General features: G+C 40.4%; 1 protein-coding gene across 1 annotated transcript in view; it reads left to right on the top strand.

Moving 5' to 3' along the window:
* COL5A2 (collagen type V alpha 2 chain) overlaps positions 1-22,712 on the top strand; it is a 174,027-nt gene that overhangs the window by 106,109 nt on the left and 45,206 nt on the right. The window contains exons 12-18 of the mRNA XM_034785175.1: positions 1,866-1,919; positions 10,185-10,238; positions 10,983-11,036; positions 14,454-14,498; positions 15,602-15,655; positions 16,803-16,847; positions 20,962-21,015. Coding sequence (XP_034641066.1) covers positions 1,866-1,919; positions 10,185-10,238; positions 10,983-11,036; positions 14,454-14,498; positions 15,602-15,655; positions 16,803-16,847; positions 20,962-21,015 — 360 coding nt within the window. The remainder of the gene's footprint in view (positions 1-1,865; positions 1,920-10,184; positions 10,239-10,982; positions 11,037-14,453; positions 14,499-15,601; positions 15,656-16,802; positions 16,848-20,961; positions 21,016-22,712) is intronic.

Here is a 22,712-nt window from a genome sequence, read left to right as displayed (position 1 = left end):
TATGACATTATGTATTGTTATTTTTAAACCATTTGATTTGTTCCTCAAGTTTTAACCTCATCTAAAAATGAAGGAATAAGATAACCATTAGTTATAATTGTGATGTGTTAGAGCAGGGGTGGGCAAACTTTTTGGCTCGAGGGCCACATCAGGGAATAGAAATTGTATGGTGGGCATGAAGGCTCACAAAATTGGGGTTGGGATGCGGGACAGGGTGCAGGCTCTGGGGTGGGGCTGAGGATGAGGAGTTTGGGGTGTAGGAGCGTTCTCTGGGCTGGGATCGAGGGCTTCAGAGGGCGGGAGGGGGATCAGGGCTGGGGCAGAGGTGTGGGAAGGGATGCAGCTTCAGACAGGGGGTGCGGGCTCTAGGGTGGGGCTGGGGATGAGAGGTTTGGGGTGCAGGAGGGTGCTCTGAGCTGGGATCGAGAGGTTTGGAGAGTGGGAGGGGGATCGAGGCTGGGGCAGGGGGTTGGGGCGTGGGGAGAGGCCAGGGGTGCAGTTGCCGAGGCGCTTACCTCAAATGGCTCCCGGAAGCAGTGGCAGTCCCTTCTCCAGCTCTTATGCGGAGGCGCGGCCAGGCAGCTCTGTTCGCTGCCCCATCTGCAGGCACCACCCCTGCAGCTTCCATTGGCGCGTGTAGGAGCCAGAGCGGGACCATGCTGGTTTCCGGGAGCCACGTGGTGCAGCCCCCGACCCTGCGCCCTGGCCACAGCGCCAGAGCGGAGCTGAGCCACTGGTGTGGCTCGCGGGCCGGCTTCAAATGGCTGCGGGCCGTAGTTTGCCTACCCCTGTGTTAGAGTAACATATCTCTGCTTTGATCAGGGGGTTGGACTAGATGACCTCCTGAGGTTTCTTCCAACCCTAATCTTCTATGATCCCTCTGTCACCAATTTGTAACCTCATACTACTAGGTGAAGGGTTTTCTGGTAGCGCACATGTATCCTGTGTTTGTAAAAGCATGACTATTGCACCTTAAATTGAATTTTAACAAGTGGTAAAGAGTTAAAAGTAAAAGTCAGTTAAAGTTATGGAAATACATTATATTTTGTGAAGACATAATGAACTCCCTTAGTGGCAATTATACAGTACAAATAATTCGAGCAATAGGAATTTTAGGAAAGGATCGGCTCTTAATCCACTGAAGCCAATAGAGCCCAGACTCCTAAGAGGTCCATTAGTTTCCTTCATAATGTGTAATGTCATACCACCTATGTCTAGAATTTTCCTTTTCCTGAGTCCTTTTAGCTTCTTTAAGTCTAGTGCCCTGGAAACTTTATAACTAATTCATGCAAATAAAGGGTTGCTTGGTTGGTGGCTATGGCTAACTGTAAACAATCCTCTTTAAAGTTCACTTACTCAATTCGAGTCAGATTTCTTTCGCCTTCAAATTGCACAGAAAATGCTTTCATCGAATTATGCTTAATTATTCAGACTTCTGCACAGAGACAAGGAAAGATACCAAGCTAAAGCCCAAACCACTGTAGGTTAATATTACCGCAGAAAATTTTTAGATCATGAACAAAGTTAAATTATCGTTATAAAAGGTTACATTTTTACTAATCCAGAGCAAAACTATTCTGCAGCGCCATCTAGTGACATTGAAGTACACTTTAGACACACTTTAAGCCCAATCCTCCAGAGTTTTCATAAGAATTTTGTTACATTAATAAATGTAGCAATCAAGTTTATTACTGTAGTCAGCACAATTAAACAGATATTATAGGGCACGAGTGTAGTTAATTTATGTTACTGGAGAGAAAACGGATGAAGATGATTTGTTGAATGAGGACATGAAGTTTGGACAGAGAGATAATATGGTAACTTATTTTTGACTTTTTTATATCTTCACTTTTTTTGTTTTTTAGGGTGAGCCTGGAAGACCAGGACAACCAGGCGAGACTGGATTCCCAGGATCTACAGTAAGACCATGATAACTTATAGTTTAGCAGACATACTGTTTGTGACATTAATAAATATATTTTTTTCTTTTTAGTAATGGGGTGCAAAGTAGTGACAGTTACTATTTCAATATATTTGTAGTCAGTTTCCCAATGAACTAATACAATGCTATATTTTAGCAATGATTGTCTTGGGTTATCCCCGAGGGTTCTTTTACAGGCCCACAATGCATCTAAAAGACTTCAAAGGAGACCAGATCTAAGATTGGGGTCAGTATATCTTCTTATAGCCATATGTTCTTATCCATAGTCACCATCTTAAAGAACTCTAAAACTAAATGTAAAAACTATAAATGTATAACAGCTGTGCCAGGATGCTTGTGCTAGAATGATGTCATGGATACAGAATATCATCCCATGCAGCCAATAACATTTTCATCTGCTGCCGTATGGCGAAATTCATCCTTGACAGCAATGAATTTACACCACTGATGAATATGATCCATCGAGCGTGAGTCACCATTTCCCAGCATCTTGTATTGTCATTTACACCAATGTGAGGTAATGTGGTACCAGATCAGAATGATCACCACTTTGCACTGGTGTAAATAACAACTCAAGGTGTAAGGTAAGGGCGAACTGGGTGCATAGTACACATATGTGGCTTATTAGCCATGTGTTTGCTTGCCAGTTTAAGAGCTACTCCTGTTTAAAGCTAGTTTATGTCTTTGTTCCCATATATAAAATCTGCTCCTAGGAGTGAATTCTCCTCCATGCTGCTTTCATGTCCAATGGCAAGCAGTGGTGACAGGAAGAAAATCTGTATGTCATTTTCTACCTGAAAACTAAAAGTACTCAATATCATCCTGAACATTTGAGTTTGAGATGCTTCTGCAAATAGGTAGTTTTGTCTGAGGGAATTTCTATTTGCAAAAGTCTTATCCAAGCTGGGCACACATTTTAAAATAATTTGCACCATCTGTATGTCTCTGATAATTTTGCGGTAGTTTTGTTAGAATGCATTTAAGGTTACAAGCAGGTTTGGTCACACGGAGGAAGTTGCATGGTTTGTCCTACTCACATGGTTTTTCTTTTGGTTCTTTGATTAGCTGTGTGTACCAGAGAAGGCATTTTTACTCAGTTTCTCTGAGGAGATGTTGGATTTTTAGGTCACTCCCTACAAAACCTGTTTAAACAAAACACAAAAGGAAAAAAAAAATCAGGAAAAACCCCTCAAACCTCTCAATTGTCTGTGTTTGTCACAGTTGAGCAGGCAATAGGTCTAGAGCCTTTTATGTTCTTGTTCTCATATGTATTACTTAGTATTCATTTGATATCACTAACATGTACAAACTTACATTTTCAATGTGCACAATATACTTTACAAAACTGCTGGAGAAAGCTGGATTTCACAAGCACAAAATTGCTTGAAATAAAGTGACAATAGATTTAATGTGAAATTTCACGAAAGAATTATTGTCACTTTTGCCTCAGCACATGCAACAAGGTAGAATTCCTCCCCAGAACTCATATGAGCATTACATACGTGGGCTCAGCTCACGCTGTGGCTTGTGCACTACTGGCTCAGTCCTGCATGGTGCTGAGCAGCTCCAGGAGGTGCAGACCACTGCAGCTCACATTGGAGTTAATGGAAATATTTGGTGCTCAATGCCCCAGGAGACACTTTCCAGGATCAGGCCCCATGTTTCCAAGGGCACATGGTTGGTGAGTGAAAGGGCTCCTAAATATATAGTGCAAATGCTGCAGAAGGTAGTAGTTGGTGGTTCAGGTTATGCCTTGTGATGGGTTGTTCAACTCACTGCTGGATGGTGCTATTTCCTAGCTGTTCTGGGGATCAGTTCAGTCAGGCCGACGCGCCTTCCAGTCATTACACCTTGGCAGTTTTTCCTCTGTAGCCCTTCTCTTGCTCTCAGGAGCCGCAGCTGTCCTATTCATTACTCAGCCTCTGGCCAGGTCACTATTCTGATTTCCCCTTCTGGGCGAGAGTGTATCAAGGTTCCTGCTCTCCAGCAGTCTCAGACAGGCTTCTGCTTCACTGCCTTACAATGCCACTCCCACAGTGGCTGGCAGGAGATCCTGGGCCCACCCTCTACTCCAGGTTCTGGTTCAGGGACCCCTGTACACAGCAGCCAAGGTCCATTCCCTGCACCTTGCTGCCTTTTCCTGAGCCGCTTCCATACCTCCTGGCCTTCCCCGCTCCTCTCGGTTTGCCAGTCTTTTCGCTCCCACCTCCCAGGCAGTAACTTTAGGCAACGTCTCTGTAGCCCCTCAAACACTCCTCGCTGTTCCCAGGGAGTGACTGCAGACTTAAATTTCCTGTCTTTTTTGTAGAAGCCCCACTTGTCCCTCGTAGGTGAGCATCTCTGTAATTAGCTGCCTCCAGCCTAAAGCCCCTCAATTTGCAGCCTCATTAGCTGATTGGGTCCACCAGGCCTAATTCAGCTCTTGCAGGGCCAGTGTGGGGAGCACACCCCATCACACTCCTTCTCAGAGAAGCAGAAATATATGCTGCATAAAGCATCTTCTCAGCCCTCTCTAGAAATCCCACATTAAGCTTTAGGATTTCTGTAGCATATTTGGGCAAAATTAGGCTTCAGTCTTCACCTGATTCTTCTGTGCGCTAATGATTACACCAGTTACAGGTTTAAAACCTTTATTGTCCCAAATGAAAAGTACTAATTGCAGTTGTAGGAACAAACAAATTAGCCTTTGGTCATTAGTGTACATATATGTGATAAGCAGACTTAAATAAAAAATTCCTTAACTATCCATTAATGCTTTATAGTAAAGATGGTGCCAGACCAAAAGCACAAAGTAGAACACTTCCATACTTTAGGAATATTTGGATCTACATCCAAATCAAAATTTGACAGTTCAGGCTCATCGCTGCTTTGTACTGCATTCCCATGTTCCAGGCATGACCTCTACATGACCCCACTGTAAGGATGAAATAGACACTGCTAATATGTACCCTCCAAAATACCCACAGAAGAGAAAATGTGTTTGGAGTGTGAGAACAACTTTGAGGGAGCACAGTCACTCCAAACCACATATTTATGCATATCTATATGTATGTGTATATCTATAGCCACATGACTTTAAATGATACTTCTTAATTTAAATTGCTCTTAAATTACATAGGAGATGGGGGGAAGATTGAATCAATGTATTTATTTATACAGAGCACCAGCTATCATACATTTATAAGTACTTTAACATAATTCTAAAATACACAATTCATAATACTTGCAAACCCACCTTAAAACAACCCTGACTGATGGAACGCAATAGTGAACAAACTAGGCATTGCCCGGCTAAACCATAAGAAGGATAGGAGACACTTCATATGGATTTAATCAGGCCGTAACTTTATTATTAGCTATCTGTGACTATCCGGCAGATTAAAGTGTACAGCGTAGGCAACTCCATGTTCATTCAAATAACTACTCAGGGTTTCCACCAGCCCCCCTTCATTTTCCGTCCGGGTCCCTCAGCCAACCCATGGCTTGGACCTTACCATCCACCCCCACTCATAGAAAGGTTAAGATGGGCTATAAGAAAGGGGGGTTGGCTCTCTGCCGTACCATGGGAGCCCGGACCCCGCTTCCATTCCTTTAACCAGCACTTCCTTTTAAAGTCCTTTACCAAGCCATTTATCTGGCAGTGGAGGCCTTCCCTGTGGAGTACCCTCTCCTCCCTGCTCTCACCATCCTGCGTCCACGTGGAGCCATGCTGCCTCGCATGCCTGAATCCTCTGCTCCCTGCCTTGCTTGCTGCCTGAGAAAGGGCTTCTAACCCTAGGACTTGCACCTTGAAAAACTTTCTGCCCTTACATGCCCCGGGGGATGAGTCAGCATCGCCAAGCAGACCCCCACCCACATTTTTTTGCAGCAGTTTCTGACCTCCTTCCACCCCTACCCCTTTTAAAGCACTGCTACCTTCCTGTGGCAAGCCTGGACAATGTCCTCCTGCATCAGGTGGGGTGCAGTCAATCATATAGAAAAACATTTTTAAAATCCCTCTCTTTTGAAGATCACAACCACCTCTCAATCCACTCCAAATATCTGAGAAAATGTAATGGGCCTTGTAGTGTGCCCTGAAAGGGGAGAAGTGAATTCTAGTGTTGAAGGGCCCCCATTGAGAACATCCTTCTAGCTGCCTGCTGTCTTTTCAAGCCTTGAAACTCCAGCTTGGGTAACCCTCTTGGCTCCAGTTGGGGGAGTATATCATGGGGAGAGAGGTGATCTCTCAAATAGGCAGGACCCAGATGATTTAAGAGTTTTATAAGTCAACGGCAACACCTTAAACTCTGCTTGAGACTAGGGGTATGTCTACACTACAGCTGGGAGTGGAACTCCCAGCCTGCGTAGCCAAACTTGCACTGGTTCAGCTTCAGCAGTGTGGATACCGTAATGCTGGTGAAGACTCAGGCTAGCCATCCGAGCTCAGATCCCAGGGACCATGTGGCCTTGAGAGCCCAAACTGCAATGTCCCCAGTAGTATTTTTAGTGCGCTAACTCAAGGCGAGCTAGTGCAAGTCTGTCTACCTGGTCTGGGAGGGTCGCTGCCAGCTGCAGTGTGGACATACCCTAAGAGGTTAATGCAGACTGAGGAGCACTGATGTTATGCTTCTGTCAAGCTGTTCCGCTTAAGGGATCATCTTTACTTTTTCATATAATTTTAGAGTGATTTATTTAAACTCTTGAATATAATTTCTCAAAGCCTATAATAAAAAGGTCAGTTAGGGGCACTGAGAAGTCACATCTAGATGTGCACTCAGCCTGAGAAAATGTGGTGAGCATTGTACAGTAGAAAGCGTGGAAGGGTGTGAATTGAGAGCGGTAATCTGCTGTCAATATTTTAGCCAGGGACTTGGAAACTCTCCGATAGCATGTGATAAATCCAGTGTAGCAGGTGTGTGCGCTTGCAGAGGGGAGGGAGGGGAATACTGTATATGAATTTGTTTTCCTATTTGCACCCAAATACCTTCTAATGACTATAACAATAGAAAGAAGCCTCATTGCTGGGCGTCTTTTGTTGGGTAAAGAGAGGGCTCAGACTGTCCAGTATGTACCTATATCAGTCAGATATTTGACACTGATAACTCAAATCTTTGTTTACCGTCTCCTCTTAATACTAATAACAACCAGAACTCATTTGTTGTAGGTAAAGGACCATATTCTAATGTTCACATTTGAGATAGATTTTTCTTCCTGAATATGAATGATTCATGATGTTTATAATATTTTTATAGTTTTTATTTTTTAATATGTCTAAATTATACCCTTTTTGATAAATTCTAGCTAACAGGTGATCAACATTTTTTCTTCACACTAGGCTAGATGTTGGTACGCTTACTATTACTGGGTAATAATTTATAACTGGTGCGTAGTGCCACCGACTTCAATGCTACTACAACAGTAAGGTACTCTCACTGCAAGTTAAGGGTACCAGAATTTGGTCCTTAATTATCACTGCTGCTCATTTTTACAGATTTTTCTAACCAGATTTGATATACTTTAATTTTTTTCTCCTTTTCTATGTTATTTACTGTTCCTGTATTTTGTCTTTTCAAAAAAATAGCTACTAGTAATTAAGTCAGATACTTAATAAAATAAATGGTGGGGAAAAATTATTTTAAGATGATGAGTTTGTGGTATGTTGCATGTCTGACATATGGCATTCATTGGGCTGGTTTCTCTGGTTCACAAAGGGACCTTAAACCACCCAGAGATTCCCCCTGGAGAATTCCACTGTTTAGGAGGAATCTTTGGCTGAAGTAAAGCTGGCAAGATGCCCTTCCGATCTCCAGCTTAAGTGGGCATGGTGTGCCTGCTGGTGGCATGTTGAGAATGGGGCAGGAGGAGGGTGTTGTCCAGCAGGGGATCAATGAGCCTGATCCCTGTCTGGTGAAAGGTCTGCTATAGAGCTTATGCCAACAGCAAAAGTTAGAATAGCTCCCCTACTGCTCTAACTTCCACTATGGGAGAGTAGCTGGGGATCAGAGACCTGCGTTCAGCTCTTTGCTGCTAGTGCTGTCTATTGTGTTGGAGTGCAACTCAGACAGAGAGAGGAACTGGGGTTATTGTTTTTTTAGATTGGATGTGGTATATGTCATTACATGACATTTCAAACTCTGTGACTTAATATCACAATACTACAGAAAATGCTGTTCTTTGTATTAAATACGTAGTTCATTTTAGCAGTTTGTTATCCACAGGGTAGTTATTCAACAGCGATTCCAGTCAATGAAGAGGAAATGGAAGGGTCATTTTATTTATGATGGGGAAGTCACAGGCATTCAAAAATGGACTTCCCTTCCCCACCTGATCCCAACTGCTTTGTGTTGAAGGAGATCCCATTTTTCTAATGTTGACAATTTAATTTTACACTCAATTCAAGTAAGGAGTATATGGATTTCACCCCTTTGGTTCTTCTGCGCCTCAATTTCCCTTGTTAAATGCTCTTTCTCCATACACATTCTGAGGCTTCATTGTAGCACACAGATCTATGGGTGAGAGGCCTGGTGTCCTACCTTTGAGATTGCAATGACACCTTTAATTGGCTATTTGCATTTTGGGGAAAACTGAGCCCCTTTGTCCTGTAGAAGCAGAAAATGTAATCTTTGAAATGATAACAGCCCCGGCATAATGTTCAAGGCCTGATTCAGCAAGGTACTTAAAAGCATATGCCTAACTTTCAACATGTGCATACTGTGACTGAATAATTAGTTTGGCACATGCATAAGTAATTTGCTCAACTGAGGCCCAAGAGCAGAAGGTACTCCAAGTTTCAAATGTATATGAACAATATGGCATCGTAGTAACACAATATACTTGTGGATTGCCTCGGGCACGCAGGGGCGAAAGAAAATGCAGGCCTGTTATTTACCAGGCTGCACGTGGCAATAGACTATATTGGTAAGGGATGCAAGGAGAGTATGGGTCACGATGCAAACTGCAGACACACACACACACACACACAACTAAAATTAATCAATTTAAAGTTTTATTGGGGATAATTACAAGGGGTAAGGGAGCAGTGTTTGATTAGCTAATAGAGTTAATGAAACTTAAAACACACAATGACTAAAATATCTACTAACAATATTTATAAACAAAGATGCAGCATTTAGTAATAACTGATACTTACAAATACAAACCAACGCATAACGACCGGCAAACGTAGAAACTCTGTTTGAAACACGTGAGCTGAGAGAGAGGCTTCGAGGTGATCGGCTCGGTTACGGGTGTATACAGGATACACAGGATTAATTTTTCTTTCTCCTCTCCCTGCCTGCACATGGCAGGCAGGCCCATAAAGTACCAACTATGACATCATAGAAGTGTCATAGGAGACGGGGCCCAAAACCTGTTTGTGTTCGTTTCTGATTGGCACAAGCAAAGTTTACACCAAGTAGGGGAGCAGGTGCCTCAAAGTCTGGCTTCGCCCCCAAAAGGTGTGGAAATGCATATTGTTTTAGAATGCGTGCAACACTGAATGACAAAAGAAGAGGCCAGGGCAATACCGGTATGGGCAAGTTTTACAGGATGCAGACAGGAACTCATCTCAGCAATACTGTCACAGGCCTAGCTCCCTGTCTTACTAGGAATTATATAGGCCTTTTCTGAAAAAAAAAAAAAATTCTGTGTTTTTTGCCTCATTTTCCTGTACAGGTAAAAGTTCTCCAGGTTGCTTTCGAATAGTTGCTAAGATAGTTTTAGAAACAGTTTGCTTATGAGACTGCTTTAGTGGTGTTTTGTGATTCAACATATCACAGTGTGAGAAAGACAGATTGAAATTTGGCAGTTGATTTTTTTAATTTAAATTATAGCTGTCTTCTGAACCCACTTAACTTGTTAGGTTCCCTTCTCCTTACGTTAAAAAACTAGCTTTGATGTTGATTTCTACTGTATTACTTCTTTTATGGATTTAGGGCTTGATCCAAAGCCCAGTAAAATCATGGGAAACCCTTAATGCATATTTACTAGGAAACCTCTAAACTTCAGTAGGACATTATGGTGACCATAAAAGGAACATTCATCTCACATGGCCTCATTGTTACATGTTGTTTGTCTTGCAATGCTGTAGCCCCAAGGTGAAGGGGTATTAGATATGTATCAGTGTACCTAGTACTTTTTTTCCTAGTTCCCTTACCTGTCTTAGCTGCACTAACAGTAAGTGTATCTACTCAGATGTGTAAGGAAAGTATTCAACTGTACAGATCTAGGTCACTTTATCTCTGTTTGTGTTTTTCTATTTTAGGGATCTCGAGGCTTTCCTGGTGCTCCAGGTCTTCCAGGTCTAAAGGGCCACAGGGTAAGCATTAACCTATCTGTCTTACAGATAATCTTTCACAACAGTTGTAATTTTTGCAATCAGCTTATTGTATGCTAGTAGACTATTTGATCCATTTAGTAATGGCAAAATCATGAGAGTTAGAGATGGAAAAGTCCTACCAGAAAACCTAGTCCATCTTCCTTTAAGTGCAGGTTGATCTCCAGTGTTTTGTCCTTTCTAGTTTCAAATGTCTCAGGCAACTGGGAAGAAATAAAGTAAGCAAATACTGTATTAAACTCAAGCGGGGACAAAACTGACCTTTGGCTAACTGTTCTCCCATCATGCTGGCAGATCTGGCACTAGGAAGGGGAACTCTAGGGTTGGACATGTTTATGAAACAGAACAGTTATAAATTACCAAGGTTTGTGGCCAGGTTTCCACTTCAGGGAGCAATAAACAGGATTACAGGGAGAAATAAATAGGGTTACTGTGGCTCAGAGCTTTCCCCTCATTGCTTTAAGTTCTTTATATATATTTGCAGGATTCTTGTTCTCAGAGGGAACAAACCCAAATAAACGTATCTCACACAAACAGCTGTTTCATTTGAAAAGTATTTTATAACTCTTTTCCCATCTGTTTTCTTGTGTGTATTCTTTCTTTTTCTCCCCAGCTCAGATCCACCCTGATGATGATATTTTAATAAAAGATTATGTCAATAATAAATATCATAAATGATTGTTTGTGTGTATCTCTTTATACTTATATATTTTTCCTCACGCAAAGGGACACAAAGGACTTGACGGTCCTAAAGGCGAGGTCGGAGCAACTGGATCCAAGGTAATATCTTCATTATGAAATTTGGTTTGGGGTTTCAAAGGAGTTGTAGGGTTTAGCTCTTGGAGTGTCCTAATGATTCATGTTTAGATATTTTAGTGTCTTTCATCCAAAAGGATCCTAAAGCCCAAAGAATAAAACCTGCGGAAGAACATTGATTAATCATACTTTCTATAATGCTAAAAACAGCTGAAGATAATAGATCTTTAAAACGAAAAAAACTTTGCTTCCTCTGCTGGTCACCAACTTCTCTGATTATTTATTTGCTTGTTAAATAGCTCCATAGATGTGATTGGTCTGTTTTGGGGGATGCTACTTGCATGAGAATTTCATTGTTACTAAGCAGAACTGTATGGAATTTCCCTATCTGTGCAATCCACTTCACTTGCCTAAAGCTGAAGAATTTGGGCTTTATGCAGGAGTGCCAGTGGATTGGGGAGATGAAATCCTCATCCCCAGTTTGGGTCTGCAGTTTGTGCATTAGAATAATGGCTGTAGATTATTTGTGTCATTTGCAAGTGTTGGGGTCAATGGATCCATGTTAAACTAAATCCCGTTGATCCTCTACTAGCTGGATCCCAGGCCACTTTTGCACTGCTCAATGGCTCTTGTGGAACTGGCACGGAGATACTTCCTGAGGTGCACAGATGCTTTGTGCATTTGCCTTACACTATTTTGGGAATTTGGACAGGCCCTGCATCTATAATTAGGCATGGCAGAATTTGATTTTTTTTATAATTTCAACAGATAATATCAATGTTTATTTTTAAGCATTTTCTTCAATTTGTAGCAATTTAAATTTTCACAGTTGCACAAAATTATGGGTTTTAAACTTTTTAAATTTTTATCTATTTAAATTCTCACAGTTGAGGGAAGTTATCGGTGTGTCAGACGATAATTATTTAATGACAGTAGACATTGAGATTGAAAAGGTTGAAGCTTTAGAGCCATTAAAACACAAGTTGTCAACAGCACATGTCAAAATTTACAAAGAAAATGTCCTTAAATCAAACTCTAATAAGTTCTCAAGCAACATTTTCTTCCTTTGCCTATCTGAAGATGTCAATTACTATCAATAACAATATTTTTTCTTCAGTTTCAATGTCAATCAGCATTTACTGACATTATTGTATATAGTGTCTCTCTAATTTACCGACATTGACTGATAAAAATCGAATCCTTCCAAGCTGTCTATAGGGTAAAAAAAACACACTGAAAAGAAACTTTTCTGGTCTTCTTTATGTGCAAAACAGGCCCAAACCTGCTTCTTCCCCTTTGCAGATCAGCTGTAAGTGGATTTAGTTTAAAGTAGTTTTAATATTGTTTAGTTGGCTAGCATGGATTGAGACAAGTTGTGTTAAAGCCACTTTTTTAAAAGGGTGCCAGACTCCCTTATTGTTTTTTTTTCTTGCCATATTCATACTAGCCTACTAAATGGTGTTGAAACTATTTTAGCCTGCAGAAGGCAGAAACTGCAGATGGTTTGGAACTATTACCTGGGAGTAAAAAACCTATTGGTTAAGTGGATATAGAAGAACTGATTTTGGTTACTTTCCAGAATAAAAAACAATTTTGAAGAATTGAACATGTTGGGCTTTCTTACGAATCATCAGTTATTAAATCAAAGCACTGCAGGTTGGTTTGTCTTAGAATCATAGAAGATTAGGGTTGGAAGAGACCTCAGGAGATCATCTAGTCCAACCCCCTACTCAAAGCAGGACCAACACCAGCTAAATCATCCCAGCCAGGGCTTTGTTAAGCCAGGCCCTTAAAACCTCTAAAGGATGGAGATTCCACCACTTCCCTCGGTAGCCCATTCCAGTGCTTCACTACTCTCCTAGTGAAATAGTGTTTCCTAATATCCAACCTAGACCTGCCCCACAGCAACTTGAGACCATTGCTCCTTGTTCTGTCATCTGCCACCACTGAGAACAGTCGAACTCCATCCTCTTTGGAACCCCACTTCAGGTAGTTGAAGGCTGCTATCAAATCCCCCCCTCACTCTTCTCTTCTACAGACTAAATAAGCTCAGTTCCCTCACCTTCTCCTCATAAGTCATGTGCTTCAGCCCCCTAATCATTTTCGTTGCCCTCCGCTGGACTCTCTCCAATTTGTCCACATCCTTTCTGTAGTGGGTGGGGGCCCAAAACTGGATGCAATACTCCAAATGTGGCCTCACCAGTGCCAAATAGAGGGGAATAATCACTTCCCTTGATCTGCTGGCAATGCTCCTACTAATCCTGCCCATATGCCGTTAGCCTTCTTGGCAACAAGGGCACACTGCTGACTCATATACAGCTTCTCATCCACTGTAATCCCCAGGTCCTTTTCTGTAGAACTGCTGCTTAGCCAGTTCGTCCCCAGCCTGTAGCTGTGCATGGGATTCTTCCATCCTAAGTGCAGGACTCTGCACTTGTCCTTGTTGAACCTCATCAGATTTCTTTTGGCCCAATCCTCCAATTTGTCTAGGTCACTCTGGACCCTATTCCTACCCTCCAGCATATCTAACTCCCCCTCCAGCTTAGTGTCATCCATCTTGTCTAGACCAAAACATTTTTGCTAAAATTTCACACTGTTCAGTTCTGCCATTAGTAGTAACGGTAGAAGCATACCCATGTGTTTAGGGCACAAGTGTCGGTTGGCATTTTAGCCATGTATCCTGTAGATTAGATTGCTCTCCCTGCCCTAGGGAGGAGGATGTGAACAAGTCTTGCTCATCCACACTGCTGTTGTGGTCAGTCTTTGTCTTCTTGCATTTCCCTACCCACCCCATCCTTGCCAAAGCAAGGGCTGACCACAGTCTGGTTCTCTGGCAGTCAAGCACACTGACAGTGCTCAATAATAAATCATCATAATTGTAGCAGATGGATGGGTCAGGCATGAAAATATCTTGGGGAGGAGTGGAAGGTGCTATTCTCTAGCTGCATTTGGAAACTTGTGCATTATTCAGTATCTCTCTTAGGGATGAGCTTATTCTGCTTCAGTGGGAACTCAGGCTTTGGCTACACTGGCGCTGTACAGCGCTGCAACTTGCTGAGCTCAGGGGTGTTTTTTCACACACCCCTGAGTGCAGTGAGTACAGTGGTGTAAAGCGCCAGTGTAATCAGAGCCTGCAGTGCTGTACACTCGCTCGCAGCGCTGCAAGCTACTCCCCTCGGAGAGGTGGAATACATACAGTGCTGCGAGAGCGCTCTCTGGTGACGCGACTACACTTGCGCTTCGCTGTGAAGTCCCGAGTGTAGCCAAGCCCTCAGAAACATGGCTCTTCCCATCAGCAATGGGACTGATTTATGTAACTTCCCACACATTGCTATGCAAATTTGTCCCCAATAAAGCCACATTAAACTTAAGTGGTGGTGATAAGAGATGGAGTTTCGTTTTCCTCTAACATGTTTTTTGTGCTTTCATTTGAATTTCTAGGGTGAAGCCGGACCAACTGGCTCAATGGGTCCAACAGGCCCTCTCGTGAGTGTTATTTGCAATGTTTGCAATTGGATTTTGTAAGTGCTTTGTCAGTAACTGCAATAAATCAGGAAATTAGTACAAATTTGAATTAGGTTTTGGTATGATCTTTTCCCCATTGTGGTTCAGGGTGATTAACGTCTCTATACCCTTTAGGCCCTTCCTGATTCTTTATATGAAGAGATTTTAATATAATGAAAATCTCAAAGTAGGTCACTTTGAGTCAATAATTGAAATTCTTTCAGTTAGAAAAATATTAGCTAAAAAAACTACAGACAGAAGATTTTTGAGTTTGTGTGTAGAATAAACATGTGGGGTAAGGAGTTTTTTCTCTCCGGCAATCTCAGAATGCTTTTACTTAGCTGGTATTTAGAGCATCTGTAAAACTATAAACATTAGTGGAGATAAAGCCATCTGGTTTTGATGTGTTATCCTGTGTCCTGCAGAATGTAATATCTCTGAAATGGATCTCAATTAGCAAATCAGCAATAGTAAAATGGGATTGAGTTATTGACCCTCAGTGAGTATGTAGGGAATTTAGTCTTTGTGTGGCTGAATTTTGAAATACAGCTACAAATGGAAAAAGAGAAATTACAGAGCAGTTCAGTTCCCTGGGGCAAAACTTGTAAGGCTGACCGAGGACATAGATTTGCTTCAACTTTATGGGCCCCATAGACCAGCGTAATCACTAGCAGAAAAAACAGTGGCCTGATCCTGTAACACTTAGTCACATGCGTAGTTCTTAGTCATTCTTGTATTCTCATTAAAAACAGTGAGCCTAATCATGCTGTCTTTGAAATGTTTGGCACCAAATTTCATCAGTGGGAGCAAGACTGAATCCAGTGGGATTCTTCTTGTGAGTAAGGCTTGTCAGGTCAGACTTCATTACGCTATAATTCCTGGAGTAGGAGTGCAATGAAAAGTTTTTATTGAAAGAAAAAAGAAAAATCAGAGGTGTTTAAAAGAAAACTGAAAAAATGCTCTATACTATGGTTATTCTGAAAACAAAAACAAAAACCAACAACAGTGAACTCCTGCATTCCACTTCTTATTATCCTCATAGAATGAATATTCAATTAAAGCATTTTTCTGTTCTCTTTCCATAGGGTCCTAGAGGAATGTCAGGAGAAAGAGGGCGAATTGGACCACAAGGTGCTCCTGTAAGTGGATTTGAGGTTTTGTTGCTGTCTGTTAGCCCTACTACTGTGCTTTACTTGTTTTATCTAAATTACAGACATATTTCTTTTTTCAAGTTTTGAGCTTGCAAAAAATTTACTACTGAGTGAGTAATTTACTCACTCTCATGCTCACATTTACCCACCCAATCACAAGTAGTCCCTTTATAGTCCAAGGCTACTGCAAGAACTGAGTAGAGATTTGCAGGATCAGAGCCTTAATTTAAATTTTAAAAAGCAATAACATCTTTAAGTTAGACATTAATTGCTATATTTTATTAACATAGGTGCCAAGAATAAACTGGATGCAGGGGGTGACTCTGAGCAGAACTGTACAAAATTGTTAAATATGTTCACAATGTTTTTCATCAGTTTTGTGAGCCAGAAATTACATTTTTTTTTGGTAAAATTTCTGTGAAAAAGCCATTTTCACAAAAACTTGCAAACTTTGAAATTATATATGTTTCTGATGGAAATTGATTTTCAGTGGGGAAAAAACCTTTAAAATGAAAATTTCAAAAATAACCTTTTAGTTCAAAATAGAAAAAAATGGTCTCACTAAAAACAAAAAAGTGAACTTTCTTAAGTATTTCATGATATGGGATCATCTCTGAAAAGAAATGCAAACCCTTCATTTCTGTAGTTTTACATTTTATTTCAACTTTTTTTCACATCTCTACTCATGGCACTTATGAGTCTAGTGCAGTGGTTCTCAATCTGTTTACCATTTTGGGCCACATATACAGCTCTCAATGTGTTATGTGGGACGCATCCACACACTATATAAACTACCCTGTATGGCGCTGAGGCTGTCACATGTGCCGCAACTGTGTGCTCATTGGGCTGCAAGCGTCCCGCGGGTTGAGAATCACTGATCTAGTGTGTACTACTCTTCACAGTAACAAACATGAACTCCTGGGCCCATTGAAATCACTAGCAAAAGTCCCGTTGACTTCAACAGGCTGTGATTTCACTCTAAAACTCTTCCATGTCCATTCTGTGATGGATTTATGGACTGGTATAATTTAAAGACAGTTGTAAATTGGCTCCTTTTACAATCACTAATATTCAAGGGCAGAGTTTAATAAGAATTCCTATAAATGTACTGTGTCTTGTCTATCTTTATGTCTAGGGTGGACGGGGTTCGCATGGTATGCCAGGGAAGCCTGGGCCAGTGGTAAGTTCCTTTCCTTGTTCCCAGCGTTGTGATCTTCCTTTACCTTCAGACATTCTTTAACCAGAAGGATGAGTAACTGTTGCCATTTTTTAGTCTGGTAACTGAAGGCAAATCCTAAATATCTGTGCGTGATTCCTGATACTGCCACAAAATTATTAATCACAACTGTGATTGTGTGCTCTGAGAAATAAACCACTAAGATTTTGCTTCCTCTCAAGTAAGTGATTTTAAGTAAGGAGTAGGCTGGTGCTATGTTAATCTTCTCTCAGGGAACTGATGTACTGCTACATTAATGCAATGGAACCTAGATGCAAAAAGGTTAAGCATTTTAGAAATAAGTATTATAATAAAGAATCATTAATAAAAAGTTGTCTTTCTTCGCAAATAAAGATGTCAAAGGAAGTTATACCAGTTCTCAGTAAGAAGTAATGAATTTCACTAATAACAGAAAGATGTGAATTTGCTACCTTGAATCCATAAGGACTATATATTTTCAAAACTTATAAGGATATTTAAGCCCTTTTTTTAGAAGAAGTCATACACTGAGCTGATGAACTAGAAACACATACACAAATGCATTACAAGCTGATAAAGTGCCTCCTTGAGAGATCAATTTATTACAAAATACTCACATCGCTTATATGGAAGTTTATCAAAAATTAAAATAATAATGCTTTTCAATACATGATTTACAAGTAGTTTTGTTATACAGAACAGGTATTGTAAAAAGTTTTCAGATAAAGAAAATACAGTTTAAATATATTAAAAGGTTAGTGTAGGCAGTTAAAACTAAGGATTTTCATATAACAAGTGACTCTGGTCCCAGTCCTACAAACACCTATGCACAAATGTTTAACTTAATGCATCTGAGTACCCCACTGAAGAACATCTAGAAGTCAGTGGGATTACTCGTATGTGTAAAGTTAACCACATGCATAATTGTTTTCAATTTTAGGGCCTATAGTACTATTTACTCATTTATACTTCCTCACTATTAATGTTTGACAGATTTCCCCTAGAAATACACTTTATTCTTTTTTTTTTTGCGCTTGTCACTTGACAAAAACATCTGCCAAAGTAATTGCCTATTGATACAAAATGTGATAGCCTGTATGTTGAATCTTCATTCAGTCTGAGGCACACTAGTCCAAAGTTAAAATTTTCACAGTTTAAGTACATAGTCTTTCTTCCCTAATGATACTGTGTAGGCCTTGCATGAACAATACAAGAAGAAGTAAGGAACAGAAGTAAGGAAGCTGAGATTAACAATGGACAAAGCATAAACTCACAAGTGGCCTTGTAAATAACATTCAGTTTGTAGATTAAGAAATAGCGAGAAGAGTAATGTGTGATAAACTTGCAGCCACGGCTTTGCTTACAGCTCATGGACAGTTCAGGATCTGTACAGGGACTGGTTACAAAAATTAGTAGGCCAATCGTGAAGTGTGTGATACAGCATTTTAACCTATAGTATTAAGTTTGAGCGTCTACATAAGCTGATTCATGATTATGTATGTTGGAGATGTGGAGCACTCTAGCCTAACCCCCTATATCTGAGCCTGATCACATGAGGTGTAGGTTTATGACATCATATAAAGAAACCTCTGTGACGAGTCTGTGTTTGAACCAAGTTTTTGCATTTGTGAGAACTGGATAAGATGTTCTCCCAGAACTGGATGAGGTGTTCTGGATATGCCAAGTGCAAAAGGTCTCGGAGGGAATCCCAGCATGCTGCAGTGGGGAAACGGTATTTGTCCATGTGTTACAAAATAGACTGTACTTTTGTAAACTCCATTAACCAATAATTGACTCTGATAAAAGTTCAAGCTGAGAGTGTAGATAGCTGCCAAATTCAGTTATCTGGTACATCCTACAGAGAAGGGTGACCACAACTATTACAGTACTTTAAATATAAAATATTTACAAGATGTTTCATTATTTTAAAACAATTCTATAACAGAAAAAAATTGAATCTCAAAGCAATTCAGAAATTCTAGATGAAGTATAAATATTACAATGGACTCCCAACCTGAGCTCAAACCCACTGGGCATGACATCTGGTTGGCTAGTATATGTGGTACATTCCCTAGCAATCTCACAGGGAGATGCAGAATGGTTAAACATGATCTCTCTGGAGAAAGTGCTATCCAAATATATGATGAATTGGGTAAATACAAAGAAATATGTCGTAATGCTAAAATTATCATTGAAACGAGTGAGATTTGGCTGATAAGTGTTCATGACCCAATAAATTGAGATGTAGCTTTTTCATAAATACATTAAATGAGCTGTTACAGCAGTGCTTTAGCAATTCACTACAAGGTCACTGGCAGAAATGTTCTCCATAATTAATAGTCTTTGGAACAGATTGTTCTTACTGAGTTTGTCAGTAGAAACTTTGTTATATAAAACATTCTTTCTCGGTATACATCATGTTCCCCAAAGAGGGTGAAAATCCAGCCAAAGACAAAGAAAGGGAAATCATTTGGGAATACACAGCTGTACTCAGTATTTACGACCCCTGTATACTACTATCCAAAGACTATATAATATAGAAGGAGGAGTGTATATCACATCTGTTTAGCCCACCCAGCACAATAGCAACAAAAAAGCAGTATTAGTTTACCACTTGGTTGACTCTACATTATACTGTTACTTTGGATGCAACTGTGTCAACTGTCTTACTCATTTTGGACCATATACCTCTGTTGATCTTCACACCGCACTCTCACAGGCAAGAGTGGGATTTCTCCAGTGTTTTGTTAACATAATTAGGATATTTTTTGGAAACATTTGGATTTGCACGAACAGATTAAGAGCAATATAGGGCCCAATTTGCACAATCTGAGTTCTAAAGGGGTTATCCCCTATATAGAGAATGCAGGAGTATTGGAGTTATTGATCATAAAGGGCTTGTGATTTGAGTGATTCTGGTTATCATGATTAAGGCTAAAATTTTGTCACAGGTATTTTTAGTAAAAGTCACAGACAGGACATGGGCAATAAACTATAAATCACAGAAGCCTGATCCCTGCTGTTTGTTGGACTGACAGCTGGAGCCCTGCCATGTGCCAGGCTGAAGCCAGAGCCACACCACGTGTGAGGCTGGAGCTGAAGCCAAGGAAGTCACGCAGATCTGTTAAAGTCACAGAATCTGTGACCAAATCATATCCTTAATCGTGATTGACAGAGATTCTGATACAATTATTAACTTAGTACTAAATCAGACTATAATTAAGATACAATGCTCTATTAATGATATATAACATCTGAACTTCCTGGCTGAATAGTTTTGTTGATATGTCTGATAGGGCACATTGTTATAAAATAGATTTAATCTTTGATTAGTATATTTATCTAAGTTTTGTTTAGCTATTTGTAATATTGTCTGATACAACATCATCTGTAGCACAATATGCAGATTTTACAGATAGAAAGTTTGAGTGGAAAATCAGTGATTTTTTGATTATCTTATCTTTTTAGTACCTTTTAACAGTAGCTTGAGCAAAATGAAGAGGAAATAGTATATTTGTAATGAAAACTGAAACTCAAAAATATTATAATTAAAAACTATATTGATTACTGTTTGGAAGTTGGCAGATGAACCAAGAGCTGTAACATTGATAATGTCAGTAAAAAAGTACTTAATTCAGTGGTACTCAGACCTCAGTGGTTCAGGAGCCAAATTAGCGATCAACTTTACCCAAAAGAGCCAGAGTAGCAAAATGACTGACTAAATATTAACTATAATTGGTTAATAACATCATAAAAGCATCCTGATTGGTTAATAATTAAATCACACAGTGTTCTAATATCATGTGCTGTAAGGAGATCCATTAAAAAGCCACTTGCGGCTCGCAAACCGCAGTCTGAGTATCATTTACTTAATTAAAACATTACATTTATAAGTGGTATTCAGTTCATAACACTTATGTCATCTACAATATTTATAGAACTGGTTTCCCTTTTTTTATGAGGCAATATGTTTTGTAACTGGCATTGCATTTAAATCCAGGAACTCCATTTGCATAGGCCTTCATCAGTGTTTAGGCCACTAGTTTTGTGATACTGACTTTGGAAATATCACCTCATGTACTTTATTTGTTTTTTATAGGGACCACTTGGTATAACTGGTTCTCCTGGTTTTCCGGGTCCTCCTGGTGTAAAGGTAAGAAAAGCTGATTTGTTTTAGTCGGTTTAACCCTATTAATTAGATCTTGATATGACCACATTTAAAGAGACCACCTTGAACATGTGGAATTCATCTTCACAAATGAAAAGAGGTGACTGTGCATTTCACTTTTAATTAACACCTGGAGATAGAAGCTAGAAACAACAGCTGTGATGAAGCAGTAGGCTTTGACAGAATATGGCCATGGTTATAGGTGAGAAACTCAAAGATAAGTGGGAAAAATGGGTTTAACTGCTGAAGCAACCCTTAGAGAGACCAGATGGGTGAGGCAACATCTTTTATTTGACCAAATTCTGTTGGTGAAAGAGACAAGCTTTCGAGCTACACAGAGCTCTTCTTAATTAGAATATTATGTTAAACCATAAGGTTGTAAAATCAACTAGCTTGATAGAGTTGGATCTGTAGATCCATCCCCCAGGAAACTTAGACAGCTGCAGGAAATAGCAGTTTTAATGTGAATTGGCAATGCACCTAGGTTACCGTGCCATAGAATAATGAACAAATGATCTAAACAGAAGAGGTTGTAAAGCAGTTGTGTAAGGTTGGCCTTATCTCTTCTTCCCACACACCACCTCAAACATCCTTTAAGACTCTATAAAAGAGGTGTTTTGGTTCAAAGAATGGGAACAGATTAAAATTTTTCTTAACTTCCATTTGTTAAGAGTGACAATTTTCTGGTAATCCTTATATTTTGGACAACATAGACAATATTTAGATTACCATCAGAGCATTAACGTAATAATAAAAATCAGCATTTACTTTAGATTGTTTAGGGGTTTTTTTAGGAGGTGATGTGTGACACATTGGTGTCCATATTGGTGCACATAACAAAATTCACGTTGTGGGGGTGGGGCCGAGGAGTTTGGAGCGTGGGAGAGGGCTCAGGGCTGGGACAGAGGGTTGAGGTGCAGGGGCTCCTGGTGGGGGTGCAGGCTCTGGGGGGAGCGGGGATGAAGAGTTTGGGGTGCAGGAGGGTGCTCTGGGGCTACAACGAGGAGATAGGAGTCCCCCCAGCTCTCTCTCCCCTCAGTAGCTCCTGGGCTGGGGCTGCAGGATAGGCACCCCTCCCCTGGCAGGTCTGGGCCGAGGCTGGGTTCGGGCTTTGGCAGGTTGGGGGGCTGGGCTAGGTTGGGACTGGGGGAGGGGCAGGTTACAGGGAACTTAGGCTATGAGATCCTGCATTTATCTGAGAACCTACCCCAGCCAATCTAATCAATCTACTTTGTGAGTTTTTGTGGAAGGCAGGGTATAGTGAAGGGAATACCTGAGATGTTTTCTTACAGTGGAGTTCTGCAGCTATAACTGAGAGAAGAATATAGCCTGCAGATAATTGCTGGTGATGATGCATAAGCCAGAAATAATTCAGCTTGACTCTCAGATCCCAGGCTGAGTTTGAGGCACTGTCAGAAAAAACAAAACAAAACACATTTTTTACATGTAAAGTGAGTACATTTGATATGAAAATCATTGAGAGACAATAAACATGGGACCTCACAATGATAAATTAACTTTAAGGTCGATGTCTCATTACCTGTCACCACTAGAAATTAATCCTTTACATGAACAGAAAATCTATCCCTTAATACAATACCTTTAGAGCTGGAACCTCCCCTATTTTATGAAACTATTCAAATTATAGTCTCAAAGAATGGCAAGGTATTTAATTCCTCATA

Source organism: Trachemys scripta, chromosome 11, assembly GCF_013100865.1.
Source record: "Trachemys scripta elegans isolate TJP31775 chromosome 11, CAS_Tse_1.0, whole genome shotgun sequence".
NCBI lineage: Eukaryota > Metazoa > Chordata > Testudines > Emydidae > Trachemys > Trachemys scripta.
Note: the sequence above shows the minus strand (reverse complement) of the source record. Positions and strands in the feature narration are given on the sequence as shown.